General features: G+C 38.9%; 1 protein-coding gene across 2 annotated transcripts in view; it reads right to left on the reverse strand.

The window, feature by feature from the left end:
* Positions 1 to 19,378, reverse strand: part of cntnap2a (contactin associated protein 2a) — a 340,351-nt gene that overhangs the window by 62,923 nt on the left and 258,050 nt on the right. For both annotated transcript variants that reach the window (XM_077553952.1, XM_077553951.1), the window contains exons 16-17: positions 7,626 to 7,782; positions 3,578 to 3,705 (exon numbers count right to left, since the gene is read on the reverse strand). In XM_077553952.1, the coding sequence (XP_077410078.1) occupies positions 3,578 to 3,705; positions 7,626 to 7,782 (285 nt within the window). The remainder of the gene's footprint in view (positions 1 to 3,577; positions 3,706 to 7,625; positions 7,783 to 19,378) is intronic.

The following is a 19,378-nucleotide window of genomic DNA, read 5'->3' on the forward strand; positions in this document are numbered from 1 at the left end:
TCCCTTGTGCGAGAGCTTCCTTTCTACGATCGACTGTGAAAAGATGGTCAAGCATGACTGATGTGATTGGTGAGTCTTGCAATTAATCAGCAGGACTGCCGCACCGCAGGTAGGAACACAAGACAGCGCAGGAGAACTGAGGGCACAAATGGTCAATAGGGCAAGAGCTGCCAAATCAGTCGGTGTCTTCCACTTGACTAAAAGCTATACAGACTGCATTGGTTAGATGAACCCGGGGAGGGAAACTACAGGGGTGTGTAGGTGTGACAGAAAAAAACATCTTAAACTACATGTAAGTTCATACAGGAAGTGCAAGAATGAGCACCATGCTACTTTCACACTCAATGCTGTATTATAATTGGCCGAAATGCTATGCATGATCAGCTTTCACTTGTTCTCTCTCCTGGTATTTTTAATTAAGAGCTAGTCAAACCAGCAGCAGTAAAGTCTAAAAGAGGCTTAACACTTTTCAAAGGTTTCTAACAATGCCTCCATGGACAGTACACGGCCAAGTCATTCTAATAATGTGCTATTTCTATTACCATTAGCGCAAATTGTCCTCTTCTTGAGGGTCATTACCATAATAATGGCCCAAGGACTTTTTCTATGTGCCTTTCATATTACAGCTTGATAGTCACAAGGACTATCACACAACACCGAAGCGGCAATAGGTTGTTGTTTTTTGCAGGGTGAGGATGGACAATACAATCACCAAAGTGTTATTTGCCTTTTAATGCAGTACACCAACACAAGAAGCATGTTTTCGGTATTAAAATCATTATTAATTAGAAACATATCTTCATATATTTATGCCAGCAACGTATTGTGATGAACAATGCTATCATGTTAGTGATGTGTATTCACCTGTTCATATTCAAAGAACAAGTGTTCAATTAAACATATCCACATTTCACATTGTGGTGTAATTGTGTAAAAGTGTAATTGGGGTAAACTGCAACCAGACACACACATGGCAGTAGGATTTTTTTTTAATGCACTGCAGACATTTGGTGGGCGTGGAGAAGGTGAGCGCGCTGCGCAATTTGAAGCAAACACTGGCCAGAGCGATCAAATATTTTGGAAAATTGTATTGAATAATTGGGTATTTGGATAAAAATAAAAGACAAATGATGAATACAGAAGACAAAACAAACATTTTTCCACATAACGATGGACTCATACGATTTTTATTTTAGATAATTAACATTTAATTCAAATTGAAACAGTGCTTAGCAGCACATTATTTTCCACATTAAACATTAGTGAGATTTTAGACAAATCTTTCCTCATAGATTTTGGTCTGTGAGACAAAGTGACGCCAGAGCCACAGTTTTTACAAGTGATTTTGCCACCTGAAACATCACATTTGAGTAAGCCCGATTTGGTAAAGTGATCAGTAGGAACGGCAACTGTGTCAGGCATCAAAGTGCGCAGAGTCATTTACATTGAATAAACTGCCTTTACAAAAGTAGTCCAATGGCTCTCGCTGATAGCCACCCTTAAACACTGGCAATAGGCGCCGTGTAATACAATGTCAGCGTAATTGAAGAGCTTTTTGGAAGTTGTTTTGTAGCACCCTTAATTGGTGTTTGAACATGATTCCAGGACGAAGTTGTGTTGTTGACAAGTTGTTGAAAAGTTTGTAATGACAATTTGAACTGCCGAAACACATTCTCCAAGACGAGTCAAGTGCGCCGTTAGGCCACAACATACTGCTGGGAACAACTTCAAAATAAAAGCATTTCAAGTTTAAGTTTCAAGTTCATTTAATCTCTATATATTATTTGGTATACTAAGATTTGTTTTGAAGTTGGCCTTCTCATCACGTTGGCGGTTTGTTATTGACAAATATTCCTATGTAAACTGTAGAATCTGAAGATTAGCAGGAGAAATTACCCTGCCGGAGATAGGGTTGAAATTCGGGAGTTTCCTGCATGAATCGGGAAAAGTTGGCAAATATAGTTTTATTCGTTGTATTTTTGTTATTTTTATCACTTCCTAACTTTTTTTAATATCTTCTATATATTTTTGTTTATATCTTTCTTGTCTTATATTGTTTACATATACCTGAATGCAATTGTTAATTTTGTTGGCACACATGTAAACATATTTCCCACTTTGAAATTTAGAATTGCTCTTTGAATGAATTCTTTGATGATTTTTGCAGCTGTTAACACATCCAAGGGGATGATGACTTTTTATTGTGAAAACACTATGGTATGTGGTTTTCTTCCTTTTCTGGTGTGTTTCTCAAATGATAAGCTTTCCAGCACAAGCGTTGGCCAATTGACTATTTTGTTTTTTTTGGTGCTATATTTCTTTGATTTCAAATTAAACAAAGTGTTATGAAATAGGAATTTTGGGGTCGTGGGCGTGGATTTAAAGAATATCAGGAAGTTATGAGATGGGTTCAGTTGCTCTACAAGTAAGCAGGCATTGTTTTATACTTTAGTATGTATATGAACTCTGTTCAACATAATCTTCTAATACAACAAAACTTTGTTTTGTACCTGCATTATTGGTGAAGTTAATTTAGCCTTGCAAATACTGTATAGAACGCCAGTGGTTAGAAGTCGCATGATTCAAGGCATGTTAAATATGCGTTATTCAGCATTGAAGCAGGCGTCCATTTTGTTGTTTGCTGCTCTTGTTCATTAATAACAAATTTACATTTTTCTTATCAGTGTGTTTTCCTATGGTAGTTTGCCACTCTCCTCAAACAACTTATTTTAACGGCAATCCAGCTTGCTCACTATTTGGTGTAAGATTTCTCTTCCAAATAGTTAGGAAAATAATCTACATGGCGTAGTCATCCTAAAAAGCATTCATTTAAAGATTATGACCATTTAAAATACGCCTTGTCTGGGAAAAATCTCCAACTTGACACCAAAAACAAAGCTGCCATTTGCTAGCCCTGACCGTTAAAAGGCTTTGTGCACTGTCAACAGGAGCATTTTTAATAAGCGCTGTAACAAGACTGGAGGTGTTCTTTTGATCCAACCTTTGCCGAACCCTTTACAAAAAGGTTACACAGCCATGCCTCTGCAACCAGCCGAGAATTTCGGAAATGATAGTCTTCACAGCAGCTTCGGTCATTAATACATATATTTCCTCTTAATTAGGCCATTGCTACTGCACTGATTCAGCCTTATGCTCTAAGATGTATTTTATACCTGCAGCTAAACCACTACGTACCACTCTCTGTATTTCGTCTTCCTGAACAGGCCACCTGTAAAGATTGAAGTTTCTTTTCAGATCTACTGATCATTATAAAGCAGTGTGCTCAGGCTTTGAGCCAGAGTAGTGACCTTTTAACTTGCTTTGAAAGAACCTCCTCAGCGCATAGGACATAAGGTTATGTTTTGATTGTCACTTGATGTTAATTAATTTGGTATGCTCGCAGGGTTACACAACAACTGAACTGTAATTCTAGTTTGAATCCAATTTCAAGGATGGAACAGAAAGCCACCAGATCCAACCAGTGGAGTTGTGGTGGCAAAAGTTTGGTGTCTTTGGCGATTGTCTTTTATTGCACATTATTATCACCTACGGTGCTCCTATCAAAGGCAACACTCACCATCTCCCTGGCAGCGCAATGGTCCAACAGTCAGTTTGGCCTCGGAGCCAGCTCGGTTGGTATCACCCACCGCAAGCTGGCTGACTGGCAGGTGTTCCTTATATGTCAAAAGACCAGAATCTTCTCTCCTGGAGGACAAAATCAAATAAGAATGCACTGATGAAATGTGGTTCAGAAGGTGAAATGAACAAAAATGAATGAATGTTAATAAGAGAATCAATTACTGTATATTGAGCAGATGAATACCTTCATTACCTCCCTTCTTATATATTAAACTACCTTTTCAACTGACATTATAAAAAAAATCGAATACATAATTTAAGTTGAACTGGAATGAGCTGAAGGAAAAGAATAATAGCCCAAATATGGGTACAAACTGAAAATAGATTTGCTGGAAATATTTTTAAAAGTGAACGAGAAAAACACAGATAGCAATATGACTAATTTGTAGTCCTGTGAGTTTTGAAGATGAAGAGATTGACATAAAAGCAAAATGAAATCACTCATCCTCACAAACACAGCAATTGGTAAAAAAAGCAACATGCTCAGCCGTAGCCAATTGAGTGAGTTTATGAGCAATATCCATCAGATAACAAAAAATCTGGGATTTACAATACCTTACTTTTTTCATACCGATAATAGTGCAAGTACTCAAAGCTTGAATAGTCACCAATACCGATGCCACTATTACGCATATGCTATAGGATTGTCATTTTTCCTTAAAATGGCAATTTTCTATTCTTTTAATTTGTAGTTTCTGATCATAAAACAGCCACAAAAGGGTGGCCATTACACGAGTCAAATGTTGTGTGCTTGGAATTAAATACATTATGGGTAGTGACATTCATCATTCTGTCAATATTGTTTTGGAATTTAGACTGCTCACCACAATAGACAACAGATGAGCAAAATATTAGCATTATAAGACTCTGCAGATGAGATTCACGCATTCAGTAAGCCACTTGAAATACTCCGTAATGGAGGGTGTGACCATGAAACAAAATGTGCGCTTAATAGTGTCCTTGACCTTCACTATTTGAGTTTCAGAATAAATTAGCTGTTTAAAAACTTCTGAGGGAAAAAAAAGTTTGGTTCAAGATTTCTGTAGGTGACCTTTGAATTAACTAAAAGGGTGAAAACTGGTGAAACAATTTAGAAGTTCCTGATCATAATCAGGTTTGTTGATTTGTAATTTAGGAATGTTGTTAGCAAGGGCTTCTCTACAAATCTTGTTTCTAAGAGTTCCTAGTAATTCCTCAGCTGCTGGGGCTGAGGTGTAGGATGGGTCGTCGCCAGAAGAGACAGCCTGACAACTGTGCTGCTCCCTTTGGAAAGGCCGGTGCCATTAAAGGTGAATGGTAATAGTAACTTTGCAAAGGACACTGGGCATTGCAGGCACACAACTTAGCAAAGTGTTGCATGTGGTCTGATTAATCTACATTTCCCGCCACAAAGTCTGTTTGACAAGAAGAAGAAAAATAAGTTCTAAATGTAAAAAAAAAAAAAAATGTGGAAATCACCAGCTGACCTGGATAGAAGCTGAGGGCAGGCAAAAATCACATAACTAGCCAACAATTGCAATAAGGTCAAGATACAGTACACAGACGCATCTCAAGACAGTGGAACCACAATTTATTATAAACAGAACCAACGTAAGATCAATTCAAAGGACAGAAAATAGTGACCAGTCACCTCAAATTTGTCTGTTAGCTCCAACATTGGCTGCAATTTCGACACAGTGCCTGTAAACAAGTAAAGCCTAGTCACATGCTTCCAGGTCACGCTGCTCTTGTCATAGATAAACAGACTCAGAGTAGACTAGAGCAGGCTAAAACAATGTCTGGCGATATCCCAATCAAAGTCATTGGAAAGCATTGATATTATCTTAACTCGTAGCTCAAAGGAGCGTGTCGTATCTACCTGTTCATATCTAATGCTGTTTTTTACATTAGCTACAGTCCTGCTCACTGTTATTGGCACCCCTTCATTTTTTGCATGATGTCTACAATATCTTTGGAAATAAATGCAAATGTACCAAATTTATATCATGAGAACCTTTTAATTGGATGTCCAACGCAATTCCACAAAATAAATTGTTATTCAACTTGCATAATGTAATTCCAAAGAAGAAATAGAAAATACAGCATTTGCAGCAATAATGGCACCCCTCTTGGTTGCACACCCTTTGGCAGCGATTACAGCTTCCAAATGCTTCTTGTAGCAATCTCCAAGCTTCTTGCACTTCTCCGCAGGTATTTTCCCCCACTCTTCCTTTGCAAATTGTTCAAGCTCTTGAATGTTTGCAGGTTTGTTTTCCCAATGGCATATTTCAGCTCATATCAAAGATTTTCAACCGGATTGAGATCAGGAGTCATGCTGGCCATTTTAAAACCGTATTTCCCCCCTTTTTTTATCCATTACTATGTACTTTAGGATATGTGCTTTGGGTCTTTGTCCTGCTGGAGGACCCATGAACTTCGACTCCTACCAAGTTGTCTAACACTTGGTAGGACATGTCTCCCTAGATTGTCTTGATAATTCTCTGATTTCATGATTACTGTGATATGATCAAGGCCTCCAGTACCAGATGCAGCAAACCAGACCCCCAGAATGATGGATCCTCCACCATGCTTAACTGTAATGAGGGTGTTCTTTTCCTTGGAAGCTTCATTGTGCTGTCTGTAAACAAACTGTTGGTGCCCATTGCTGAAAAGTTCTATTTTTGTTTCATCCGTCCACAGAACATTTCCCCAAAAGAATTGTGGTTTGTTCAGGTACTCCTTAGCAAAGGTTAGCCATTTTTTTAAATGTCTCAGGAATGGTCTTCGCCCATGAAGCCCTATTTTTGGTTCAGTGTGTGGCGTATGGTGCTTCTTGAAACCATGATCCCAAACTGTTCCAGGTTGGCCTTCAGGTCTTTGGATGTTTAACACAGTGTTTTTTCCACCATTCGCACCAACCGTTGAAGACTTCTGTCATCAGTTTATCTCTTACCCCCACGTCCATGGAGGTTCTTGACAGTTCCATGCTCGTAAAACTTCTTAATAATATTTCGCACTACTGAAACCGGGCTACAAAAGTCTTTGGAGATGGCTCTATACCCTTTGGAGGTCTTGTGTTTGTGAATAATTGCACTTCTGATGTCCTCAGAGAGCTCTTTTGTTTATATAGCAGGTAACAGGTGGCTTTTTAAAACACCAAAGTCATCATTCATTGGTTAATTCATGTCAATTGGGCACAGACCATTTAGAACAGGGAATTCTCATTTGTAATTTACCAAAGATGAGTCACAATAGTGTTTCCATACTGATTTACAGGAAAAGGTGCCAATACCAATGACAAAGCACATTTTAAGTTTTCTATTATTTCTGCCCATTGTTTATTGTTTTAAATATTTTTTTTTATCATTTTGTCTTTCAAATCAAACACAAGTTCTCTATAAAAAATAAAATGTTTTTTCAGAAGATATTCCACATTATGTACTTGTACCTTGATGGATGGCAATAATGGTGAGCAGGACTGTATGCATCCGGTTTTGAACATGTCATTTTTGGGAGACTTGTTTTTTTGTAAAGCCCTTATTCAAGGCATCTAATCGTAACAGAGGTGAAAAAGGAAGTACTAACAAAGTAAGTTTGGAACTTTAAAACTTTTATGATTATTATTATTATTTAATATTTAATTTACATTATTTTTGTACTGTACAGGGCATTTGTAGGCTTAAAAAAAGTCCAAAACAATTTTCTATTTATTGGGTGTTTTTAGGCCTTGAAAAATTGGATGTGAAAAATTGGCTTGGATGTGGACAATATCTCCCAATTAATTTGTAAAATCAAGGTTACCGCCAGCTCGCGATAGCAGGTGTTTTTTCACTGCTTGTTTTCACGTCTTAATGCCAAAACACAGGATTGGAGATTAGTCTACTGAAGCACTACACTACCAGTCTTTGCAAAGTAGTAAGGTTGATGTCTTGGGTGAACCAGTAATGCGATGTGTTTCTGCATTAACGACAAAGTCGTATTTGACGCGATTGTACACTCCAACTTACCATTGTGAGTGGTCGGCATCACAGTTGCAGTCGTACTTGGGGTCAGTGCAGTTCCTGTCAATGCCGCAGGCACATTTCTGGATGCCAGGACCCGAGCCCCCCCAGTAGAAGTGCTTCTCACTGCCCCGGCCCACCCACCATGTGTAAGGAGTCCCGTCTGGGGAAGAAAAAAAACACACACACACACACAAAGATGGTGAATTGTAGGCACTGAATCCTACAATCAGAGAAAAATCCAACACAGAATCACAAACTAACAAGAGCTCAGTTGCTACACTGCTGAAATTCACTCTTATTACTAACTGATTAATGGACAAATCATTAAATCTTTGAGGTATTAATTGTGGAATCATTAAATCGTTGAACTACTTGCGTTCATACGATTCCTATTGAGAATAGCCACAGCATGGTGACTGTAATGTATGAGTTTAATATATTTTACACAGCTGGATGGCTCACTGAATCATAGATCATGTTTGTAATTGTACTTTTCTTTTAAAATGCTGAGATTTGGCCTTTAAAACTTAAAACAGTTTGTGAAAAAGCTGGCGAGAAAATTTCACTCTGAGTAATGATGGCTGCAACGGCAAACCTTATAAATAACTAATGAACATGATCAATGAAAATATAGCTAGAAAAGGCTGCAAACTTGAAAAACACAACATACATCAAATTATAAGATGAACACAGAAAACGGTAATTAGAATGATCTACAACTGATTATGTTACAGATGTTCAATGTTGAGCATCTAATGGCTGAAATTTATTTTTGAAAAGAAATACAGTTATTGCCACAGGAAATATAAACAACCATGTAACTAGGCAAAGGAACACGGTACTTTTCTTCCAATAAAAGAAGAAATTGAACACTATTACATTTACCTCCTGACTCCAGCAAAAGCAAACTGCCTTGTCAATACCACTTTGGTGGATTTCATTACAGACAATGACATTTTCAGTCATATTTTTAGAGCAAATGCAACAATATTTGTTGGCTGACCACCAGCTCAACTTTATTTATAAAGCAAATCATAAACAACATTCAGCACACACATTATCTTTCAGACTGGATAATTTATCAGCAATTAAGTGCTTTTTATAATGAGCTGGGATCTTGGAAATATATTTTCCTTGAAACAGAATGCCACATATGACAGTACAGCAGCACTGCAGGTGAGGTGAGAGAAGTAACAAGTGTAGGAGTGTGTGCATGGCACAAGGCGCATGAGAGTCATGTAGCGTGCCAGTTCCGAGTCTCATGTGAGCTGGCGTTTAATCTCTGCCAAAACAAACTGACTGAAGAGAGGAGATGGTGAGGAAGTGCGGAGGTGTGGGGGGGTGAGGACGACAGCATGGATGGAAAGAGACGTGCAGGAGGAGGACGGAGGTGGAATTGTACTGACAGAGGACTCAAACAGAGAGCCATGAAGAGAGGGGTCACAGCGTTACTCGACTGAGAAGCTTAGCACAGTGTGTGTGCGTGTATGTGAGCGTGTGTGTGTGAAGGAGAGAGAGTGCACATTTGGCTGTGTAAGAAACAATTCAGGTATTATAGTATAAGTATTTAGTTCTTGTTTTCCAGTAAGTAGATTATTCAGTCCTTGCATTAACTGATAAAACAAGAATTGTTATAAGAGAAGACGGAATTACTAGAAAAGCTTTTCTCAATTGTGAAACATAATAGAAAAAGATGAGTACGTTTAAAGTCTTAGGGTCTAGTAAATTTATTTGGGGAATAAAATGTTTTATTCATTGCGATACAGTTGTATGCATAGAATAAGTTGATTTTCCCACCAGCCTCAGGTGAAGAAAATACAGAAAATTAAATCAAAAATATACTATTACCCTGGATTATGGAATGTACTCAACCACTTCTTATTTTTAACACCAACCAAGCAAGCACTGTAGTAGGTAGTGTACTAATTTCTGGATTATTGGATAAATGCTTTTAATCAATTATTTAGTGAATATGATATGCACTAGCGTCACTGATGGTGTAGTGCTTCACTTTGGTGCATGCAGCTCATGGATTCAGTTTCCACTCAATAACAGTTTGAATGTGAGTGTGAGGTTTCTAATTCTTAGCTTTCTGGGCTGTAGAAAAAATGGCATATTCCAGCACACATGGTTGTCTTTGTGGGCTGGACACTTCCTTCCCTTGTATAACCTACAAACATGCTAAATGTTCCCTGAGGAAATCATCTATTGCTATTGATTTGAGTTTCCTTGGGGACCCGCCTGAAAACACCCACCCACCCAACACACACACACATACAAACACTCACTCACACATACACATGCACGCACGCACACACACACGCACGCACGCACGCACGCACACACACACACACACTATACACACTGTATTATGATGTATTTATCGATTTCTTTGCATGGGCAAAGGACACATTTAGCAACTTGTGGAAAGACAAAAGTGCACAACCTTACGCCTCTGCCTCAGACAGTATTTCCTTTTTAGCTAACTGTAACAAAATAGCTAACTGCTAATAACAGGGCATACAAAATATTCAAACCAAATGTTTGAATTGTCATTTTGTCTGCCAATCTGAATACAGCTTCCTTTGACCGTGTTGATGGGCTGTTTTAACCTTAACATTCACATGTAAACGTTTTAATATATCAACAACACATTTTAGTATGTCAACAAAAATTTGTCGTGTCATGGTTTGTTTGTAACGGCAAGTATATTAGCACAACTTATTCTTTGAAGGGACCTAACCATGAAAAAACACACTTCCAGACCTTTGTGTCAGCTCTAACTCTTACCCATTAGGACTCATTAAAATGGTTTCATTTAAAGGAATATAAGAGTTTGTGTGAGTGGGGGTGAAATGCAGGATGTGTGTGATGGACGTGGGGGTTGCAGGAATGGAATGTTGCCAACAAAGGATGCTAATTGCAAGGGGAGATGCAGAGCCGCGATAAGGTCAGAGTAGGTTGTAAACCACATTTGTTTTACACCGGGGCGGAAAAGTACAAAACAGGAGAAGCCACCCAGTCACAAATTGGAGTCAGATTATTAACTTGAGTTTATATTAATATAGAAATAAATTCCAACACATTGAAGATTTCTTGGCAAGGTGTCAGCAGACCTACAGGGGATTTGACATGTTATGTAATCCAAAATAGACCACTGCACGAAACCAATTTTCACTAATTGACGTCACATCATGAGCCAATGTCTGGAGCATTTCTCATTAGCGATGAAGCATTTAAAAAAAATTGCATACACTTGTAGCCAGTGTTGTACCTGAACAAGTTGAATGAACAAAAGTTCATGAACTTGTTCATATTTTTGCAAACGTGAACTGAACTTAGTGTGTTTTCGCTTCTTGAACGTTTCTGTGAACAAGCAAATTCTGGCTTTGAACGCAGTAAATTATTGTTCCAGGGTGCCAAGTTTACTCTTGTTAGACTACTAGAGAAAACCAGGGTAAAGACACCGTAAACGAGCTTTAATTAGGTGTCAAATTATTTGGCAATCCCAGCGGCGACTGTGCTACCAACAATTCCAAGCCAGATACGTCATGAAAATGTGATGCATGCTTGTAACTCACATCAGCGCTGTGTTGCTTGTGTGGCAAATGCGGAGCTTTAGTGATTCTGCTGTCCGTATGCATAAATAAACAAGAAGAAGAAATACACACATTGTATATTTAAATATCAAACTTGCTTCGTTTTGCTTCGCTAGCGCTAATGATAAAGTGAATGGAGGATCCCATTCAAACACTAACGAGAAATTAGCATCAACTTCGGGAGTGGTATTAAGTCCAAGTCAAAATGGCGGTTTTATGCTGTATTCAAGGAGGATTTCAAGAGGATTTGTTCTGCATAACGCAACCGTTCCAAATCACGTTGTGTCACGTGAACATAAGTCTTGTATTTACATTGCCTCGAACGCTTTGAGGTTGGAACTGACACAATCCGGCTTTCCGACTTTCCTCGAATACAGCAATGATCCTCGGTGAAAGGACACTCCACTCATTTAAAAGCATTGGACTTTGGATCGTTGCAATTTGATTTGTGAGGATTATTTTTATTTGAAAATGTGATTAAGTAAAATAAAAAAAAGGGGTTTTGGATCGATGAACTTAGTTCGTAAAATGTTTATTATAAACTATTAACTGAACTAGTTAATTTTACACAAATAATTTGTGAGCTGATCTTTAAACTAGTTTGCGTAAAAAATTAACTTTCCCAACACTGCGTGTAGCATACCGGTTCAGGGTGTACCCCGCCTACTTCCTGAAGCCAGCTGGGATAGGCTCCACCACCCTTATGAGGAATAAGTGATTAAGAAATAGGTTGGATGGGTTGATGTCTTCTGTAAATTTGACAATTTGATGCCAAGAACATTTCATTAGCAATTAGTTGACTTCATTCAGATTATTAAAGTCAGTTTAAGTTACATAATTTGGGCATGGTTAAGTATATGTAAGTACTAGTGCCTGGACTCGGAACAAAATGAGCATTCGCATAGTAGTTTACCATTTAAGCACTGAATCCCAAATCCATTTGAATGAGTTGCTAATTGTACTTTTGCTGAAAAAACACATCACAATTCCAAAAATGAAAAAAATAAAAAAAACTATTTGATTATAATGGTAAATGGAGTGAAGTTATATAGCGCTTTATCTAAACCAAGTGTTGTCCAAAGTACTTTACCAAGCCTCATGTTCAGTTTTTTGAAAACATATTCTAAGCGTGCCTATGGGGGCGACACACTAACACAAACATGTCAACTTACAGAAAGGTTTTCATTTTAAGTTTGAAATAACTTAATTTAACCTCCATGATCCCTCACTGTGCACCAGCTAAATGCAGAACCCAGGGTGTACCGGTATTTTTAATTTTCAGTAATGTGTCATGTCTGTCGTGGTAGCTAGCTAGCGATAAGCTAACTAGCACTAAGAGGGTTAGTCTCTCCGGTCTTAGCGTATATAATAAGATTTGATAATCAACATCCACAGTTGCTGTTTTGTCATTGAGAAGGGCTCTTTAGGACCATTCAAACATGCAGCAAACATGCACTTGCTCTCAATCCAAAGGGCTCTGGAAAAAACGGGCAAAACATCTCCCGAGAAACACAAACATTTTCAGTCCATTGAATTGATCCACAAATTAGTGGATCAATTCATATTTGTCAAAGCGTTTCTGTTCCTGTCCTTTTGTTGTCTGGTCATTTGTTTGTGTTGAGTGCTGAGCCTTGTCACTCTGCTCAGCACCAGCCGCTCTTTGTTAGCCTCATATCATCTTCATATTGTTTTTGGTAGTGGAAGCTATATTAACAGTGCCCTGCGATTTCACCACAGAGTCTTAGACAATGTGCATGAGTGGGAAGGAAATATAAAAGGAGATGTTATTGTATGTCTTTGTCTCTGTGCTTATCTCAACAAATGTGTGTGTTTCTCTTGTGTGTCAGTCCTTCCCCTGTCATGGACCACCTATTCATCATTCGACTCAAAGCAATGCCATTTCCCCAATCTCGATCACTCCCACATATTTAGCCCTCTATATACTCCAAGCTTCCTACCTTTTCTTTGCTCTCTCATATCTTTTGGTCTCGGAGGCTCTTTTTCGCCTTTATCAGTTTCCCCATTATCTTGCCGCTTGCTCTTAGGTGTGCATTTGCTCTACCTTCATTTCTCATATCTGCCTCCTCACTTTCTCCTTTGGTCAAGCTCTGTACAGTGTCTGCGTTACCATGCCACGTCCCTGTGACTTTTGCCTGGCATCTAATCTCTTCATGTTCTGATTAGTTCAGATTTAATATGCTCTTTAATCCAATTTGGCAAACTCTCCCTGCTCTGATCGAGATATAAGGCTGCATTTGAAATACAGGCTGCCCTCCCCTGTCGATCCCATATGGTTTGATCTGCAAAGGGCTACCGTGCATTTGAAATGACTGGAGAGTAGACTGTGGATGTTTTGACCACTAGGCGTGCTGTTGACCAATCACATTTAAATGGTGCCACATTTGTTTGGATTTTACTGTAAAGAGTCTTACAGATGTTGCACACAATTAACTCTTTGACTGCCAGATGTTTTCAGAAAAGAGATGCCGTCAGTGCCAGCCGATTTAAGCATTTTGACTGATCTTTCAAGGTCCACAGAAAATTTTGTGTTTGGACTATGGAAACACACATACTACCAAATGAAAGATTGAACTCTCATCTTTCATCAGAAAAAAAGGAGTTTGTTTCTACCTTATTCTGTTTTTCAGTAATCAACAATAGAAAATGGTTAGTTTCACCCAAATGCTCTGTTTTGAAACAAAAAACGGAGAAATCAAGCTTTTTGTGAAACGATATTATTTCATGCACTCTAGTGAATTTGACACCTTTTTTTTCCCCATGAATAATGCCACAAACACCTAAACAGTGCTTTACTTCTGTAAAACACTACCACCAACAATGAAAAAGTGTTTTTTGATAGCAAAATACGTTTATTTACATACAACAGTGTAACAATTTGGCAAACTATTTACAAATGTGTGCAACCGTGGTACTATTTACAATTGTGTGGATGTTTCAAATACAGTTTTTCTTTTTGTAACACTCCCCTGCGTGTAAGTGGACGCAGCAGGATTTGCACAACAGATTAGTTTTACTGCGATGGCCCCTTAGCGTGCAGACGCTACACTTTCTTGCTGGCTTTTTTTTCCGGGGAATAGCAAGTATATACTGCAGTGTGTGTTTGGCCATGTTGCCATCAAGTCTACTCTCAGGATCATGATACAGTGACGTTACGGTGGTGTTACGTCTGGCTTCCTCATGTCCTTCAGTTCCTATACCGGGTGGTAAGAGATGTTCTGATCCATCTTATCCGCTCCATTCATGGTGGCATCGTAGTCCATAACCAGTGTCTTCTCCGTGATCAGACTGTACCCACTCCTCCGATTAATATGCATTGGACTCGGGGCACTCTTCGTCGTCCGATTCAACGTCCGCCTGGGCAGAAGTGCTCGGTTGTGCTCCGCGTTTTCCGGCGTTAGCATCGCTAACCGGTGAGGCTTTATGACGTGATCATAGCCGCCGCGTCAACGCTTCCAACTTCGGCGTCAACCTCGGAGTCACCATCATCATCATCGTCGTCATCAATGTGCTCTTTAGCATTGGTCGATGCTTTTCGTCTTTGAAAAAAATGCTCAAGCGTGAGCTGCTTGCAACCGGTCGCCATTATGGCTTCCACAGCCATTGTCCCCTCAACACTCTAGCTCCGCTACACGTCTTCTACTGACGCCTACCCAATCTTGTCCAAAGAAAGTCATCGCTGCCATCTAGGGGCCAAAAATAGGCATTATACTAACTAGATCTGCTTGATACTTTCAGCACAGCTGGCCAAGGCTTTCCTCCACCCGTTTCCCCAAAAACAAAAACAAAAACTTGGTGAACGTCTTTTAACGTCTTTGGCGCTCCTCCGTAGGATTTTACTAAACGTTATTTAACGTTTTTGGCAGTCAAAGAGTTAAACTAATTGGCAATTGATGGTGAGAATGGGTCATAAAGCAACGGAAATGAGCCAACAAACTCAAGGAAGCTTATTAAAACACAAACATCCAACATGCTTTTAAACAGATAGTTGTTCACAATATCAACAAAGTACACTACATTAACTCATTTGCCCACAAAAGCGCATAAATACGTTCTATTTTAAACATCATCATGCTCCCAAAGACACATGTATGCGTTTTTTATGTTAATTTTTATGACGTTATCTAGCTCAGGAAATATGATAATTTTGTGTGGGTGAAATGAACTACCATGGGCAATGTGCTTTTGCATTTGTCCCTCTTCTCCCTATTCATTGGCTATCTATCTATCCCTCCCTGCCTCTATCTATCTATCTATCTATCTATCTATCTATCTATCTATCTATCTATCTATCTATCTATTCATCCATCCATCCATCCATCCACCGTGCTTTTCAGTGACAGTTCAAAAACAACATATGGCCATCAATCAATCAATCAATCAATCAATCAATCAATCAATCAATCAACCTACATATACTGCACACGCATTTAAATGGTAGCCAATTATACAAGGATTTTTTGCTATTATTAGGCTGCTCGGGTCCCTATCACCTGCATATAGCAGGGTTGCACTGTATAGAAATATAAATTGTGGTGATATTTATTTTGATTTTGATTTCATGAGCATACTTGGTATTGGAGTAATCCAAAAGTAATCCAAAGTAATTGTTACATTACTTTAATATTATGGATTACGTTACTAACTTAATTTTTTTAGCAGGTAACTTGCAACTGTAATGGAATACATTTTAAAAGTAACCCTCCCAACACTGGTTATAGGAATATCATGACGATTCAAAGATGTTTTTCTACTATACTGCTGTTGATGATACTGTATTGCAATTCACACTCCCTGGTCTTTTGTCCGAAAAAATAAATAAATTCTGTGAGCATTTAATTGTGGGATTGGAGAGCGAAGGTTAAAGAGAAACACAGTGCAAAGTGTACAATTTAGTTGCTGGTTGCCTGCAGCGCATGCAGTCTGAGGCTGGATGTCCATGTTGTCTACGCAGCAGACAGGCCAGGGGAAGAATAATGAGTTTTCCCAACACTTTCAACCTGAGAGCACCCATAACGCGATCCACCTTCTTGACAGTTCACAGGATGAGGCTGCTTCCTTTGCCCGCTGTTAGGCACAACTTTACGCTCTAGTAAATTCACTCTGCATACCGCGACGCCCATCGACACACACACACACACACACACACACACACACACACACACACACACACACACACACACACACACACACACGGTTGTTGCAGGTCATCACTGTGTAGTCGACCATTGAATGAAAAACACCTCAGAAGGGAGAGATGAGGATATAGAGGGAGGGAAAATTAATATCAATAGCGGTGCCCCTAATTGGCATGTCTGCTTGATAAAGGACACAATACCACACCCCCTTCAAACGACACACATACACAGTTAGTATACACACAACGCTACAAACCTCTGGCAGTCATTGTAATTGAAAAGTGTCTGCCAACCATAAACAACCATAATCATCATTACCGGGGAGTCATCCCAGTGTGTTTATTGGCGTGTTACCCCCAGGTCAAGGCCAATGGACAGATAGATCACGAGGAAAATGACTTCTGCCAAAGCACACTCAATTGTCCCTATCATTCATTTATTTTACCAACACATCCATCGGATTGGTCATACAAGAGGACATAACACAACAGCGCTTTTGAATATAGATGAGGCTGATCGAGGGAGATAAAAAAAAAAAATCATGCAGCGAGAAAAAGGAAAAAGTCAGGGCCTGAGAATACAAAACGAAGGACACCTCAGACAAGGACATGGCGAGTGAGATAAGAAAGGTGACAGGCGGATGGCGATAGAGGAGGGAGAACTTCTCCACACCTGCATGAAATATAGCACCTCAATGTACTGTACGTGGGAGGGATTTCACAGCTAAGGTAGGAAAATGGTGAGCTCATTGTATTCTTCAATTCATTATATTCTATACAGAAAGGACAAGCTATAAGGTTCACATGGTTCATTTCTATAAAACTCTTTCTTGAAGTATAGCCACCCACTGCTTTTCTATCAGATGGTTGCAGCCTCACAAATATTCCTGGTTGAACGATTAATACAACTTTGAAAAATATTAAACAAGGATGTCACAATAAGCTGTGTTGTTTGCTGCTTTATGAACACAAAGTTAAAAGGACTATGCTGCATGATCTAAAACATCAAATAGTATCTCCATCCAGCAATTTGTATTAAAGTGATCAAGAATTGCAAGGATAAACCTGAATGGAAACGCAAAAAGGTTTTTACGCTTGTAAGGGGTGGATTTTTTCAGAGTTTTGGCTATGGAAATATGTTTTGCAAATAAACGATGACAGGACAGGATGCCACGTTGCATGTTTTGATTGGATATTACGTCTCATGTCACAAAACAATTTAGCACATTTTCACAAAACTAATTAACTAATTTTTTTTAAACATTTGGATGGAAATCCCATTCATGATAGATCTAACTCAAAACCTAACCCTAACCATCTCATGGCGCAGTCTCCTCTCAATATTTGTAAAATAATACAAATGGAAACGAGCATAATTTGCATGTTTGTTTGGCGCATTTCAAAAAAATTAGATTTAAAAAATTGGAAAGATTTGGATGGAAACCTTGCTTTGACAAAAGTTATGAATATTCTATTGTCATACTAAATGGTAACCCAATCTGTTTAGGAACTGTAATACCGCTGTTCAAATGATCAGTCATTCACAAACCTTTTACACCAAGTACCACCAAAAAAAGATACTGAAACCTCCAACTACCACCATAATGACCGACAATAAAATACAGTATACAGTAGTAGGTCTAAATGTTTTTGTAAGACACTGTAACATTATTCACAGTTAGGAAATTGCACAGAAAAACACTAGAGTGAGCCTGATTACTACAGTTGTACTAGTACTACACTTGAGAATTACTGAGCTACAGTATTCAACCGTATGTGGACACAAATACGCACACACATGCACACTAATTAGTTATTTCTTTCAAGGGAAAAACAAAACATTAAAATAAAACAAGTCTTTGTTGTGTCTGTCAGTTGTCAAAAAAAATCACATGTTAGATTTTTGCTTTGTATTCAGCATGAAGGGATGCGCATCCAGCTGACAACTGGCTGCTTTGCTCGCTATCGCAGCACTTTGTTGTCAGACACATGATGGATTTCAGGCGTTTATTCCCAAGCATGTTGTGTTTTCTTTTGTTCTGAAGATCTGTGTTGTCTGCCTCTTTAGTTGCAATTTTGCAATGGTGTTGAACTGAGAGCTGTTCTAATACATGCATTCAACCATTTTCTGGGGATTTTCTAGGGAGTTGGAGCCTATCCCAGCTCACTTGGTGGGTTTGCTAGTCGATCCTATGACACATAATGACCAACAATAATTCACACTCACATCCACTCCTAGGGATGATTTAGTCTTTAATTAACCTAACATGCATGATTTTGTAATGTGGGAGGACACTGGAGTGCTCAGACAGAATTCACACAAGCATGGGAAAAACATGCAAACAAACATTAAACATTTTTAAGCAATGAGGCAAGGGCGCAGTCCAGTTTCGCAAACTATCATTATCTGATCGAATGGCCAAGACATGTAGGGTCTTTCAAGAGTCAGTCCTTGGACCCCTTTTTTTCCAGACCTTTGGGTCAAATGCTTCAAAACACCAATGTTTGCTATCATGGTTATGCAAATGACACAGGACTGTATTTATCAAAGTCACCAAATTACAGCAATTAAATTAATGTATTGTGTCACTGTCTTAAGCAAATTAACAACTTGGATGAACCAAAATGTCCCTCAGCTAAACCACAATAAAACAGAGCTAATTGGTTTTGGCAATGAAGAGGATTGCTGTTAGAAAAAAGAGTCACTGTCTTTAGAAACCAAAGACCAAGTCCGAAATCTTGGGGTCCTGACCGGACTTTCAGCAATCATATCAAATCAATTAGGGATGATCTGATCGATCGGCCACCGATTATGATCGGCCGATAATCATGAAAATGTACGTGATCGGAATATTTGATCAAAGCCTTTCATTCCCGATCAAAAATCCGATCATCCGCAAGTCATGCTTTGCAGCCTGCGTGGCCTGAGAGACCAGATTTGGGGCAATTGCGGGAATTTTTCTTCCGTCTCCCTCCCCCCTCGCTTCACACGGCAGGCGGCC

The sequence above is a fragment of the Vanacampus margaritifer genome, chromosome 20 (genome assembly GCF_051991255.1).
Source record: "Vanacampus margaritifer isolate UIUO_Vmar chromosome 20, RoL_Vmar_1.0, whole genome shotgun sequence".
In the NCBI taxonomy this organism is placed as follows: domain Eukaryota; kingdom Metazoa; phylum Chordata; class Actinopteri; order Syngnathiformes; family Syngnathidae; genus Vanacampus; species Vanacampus margaritifer.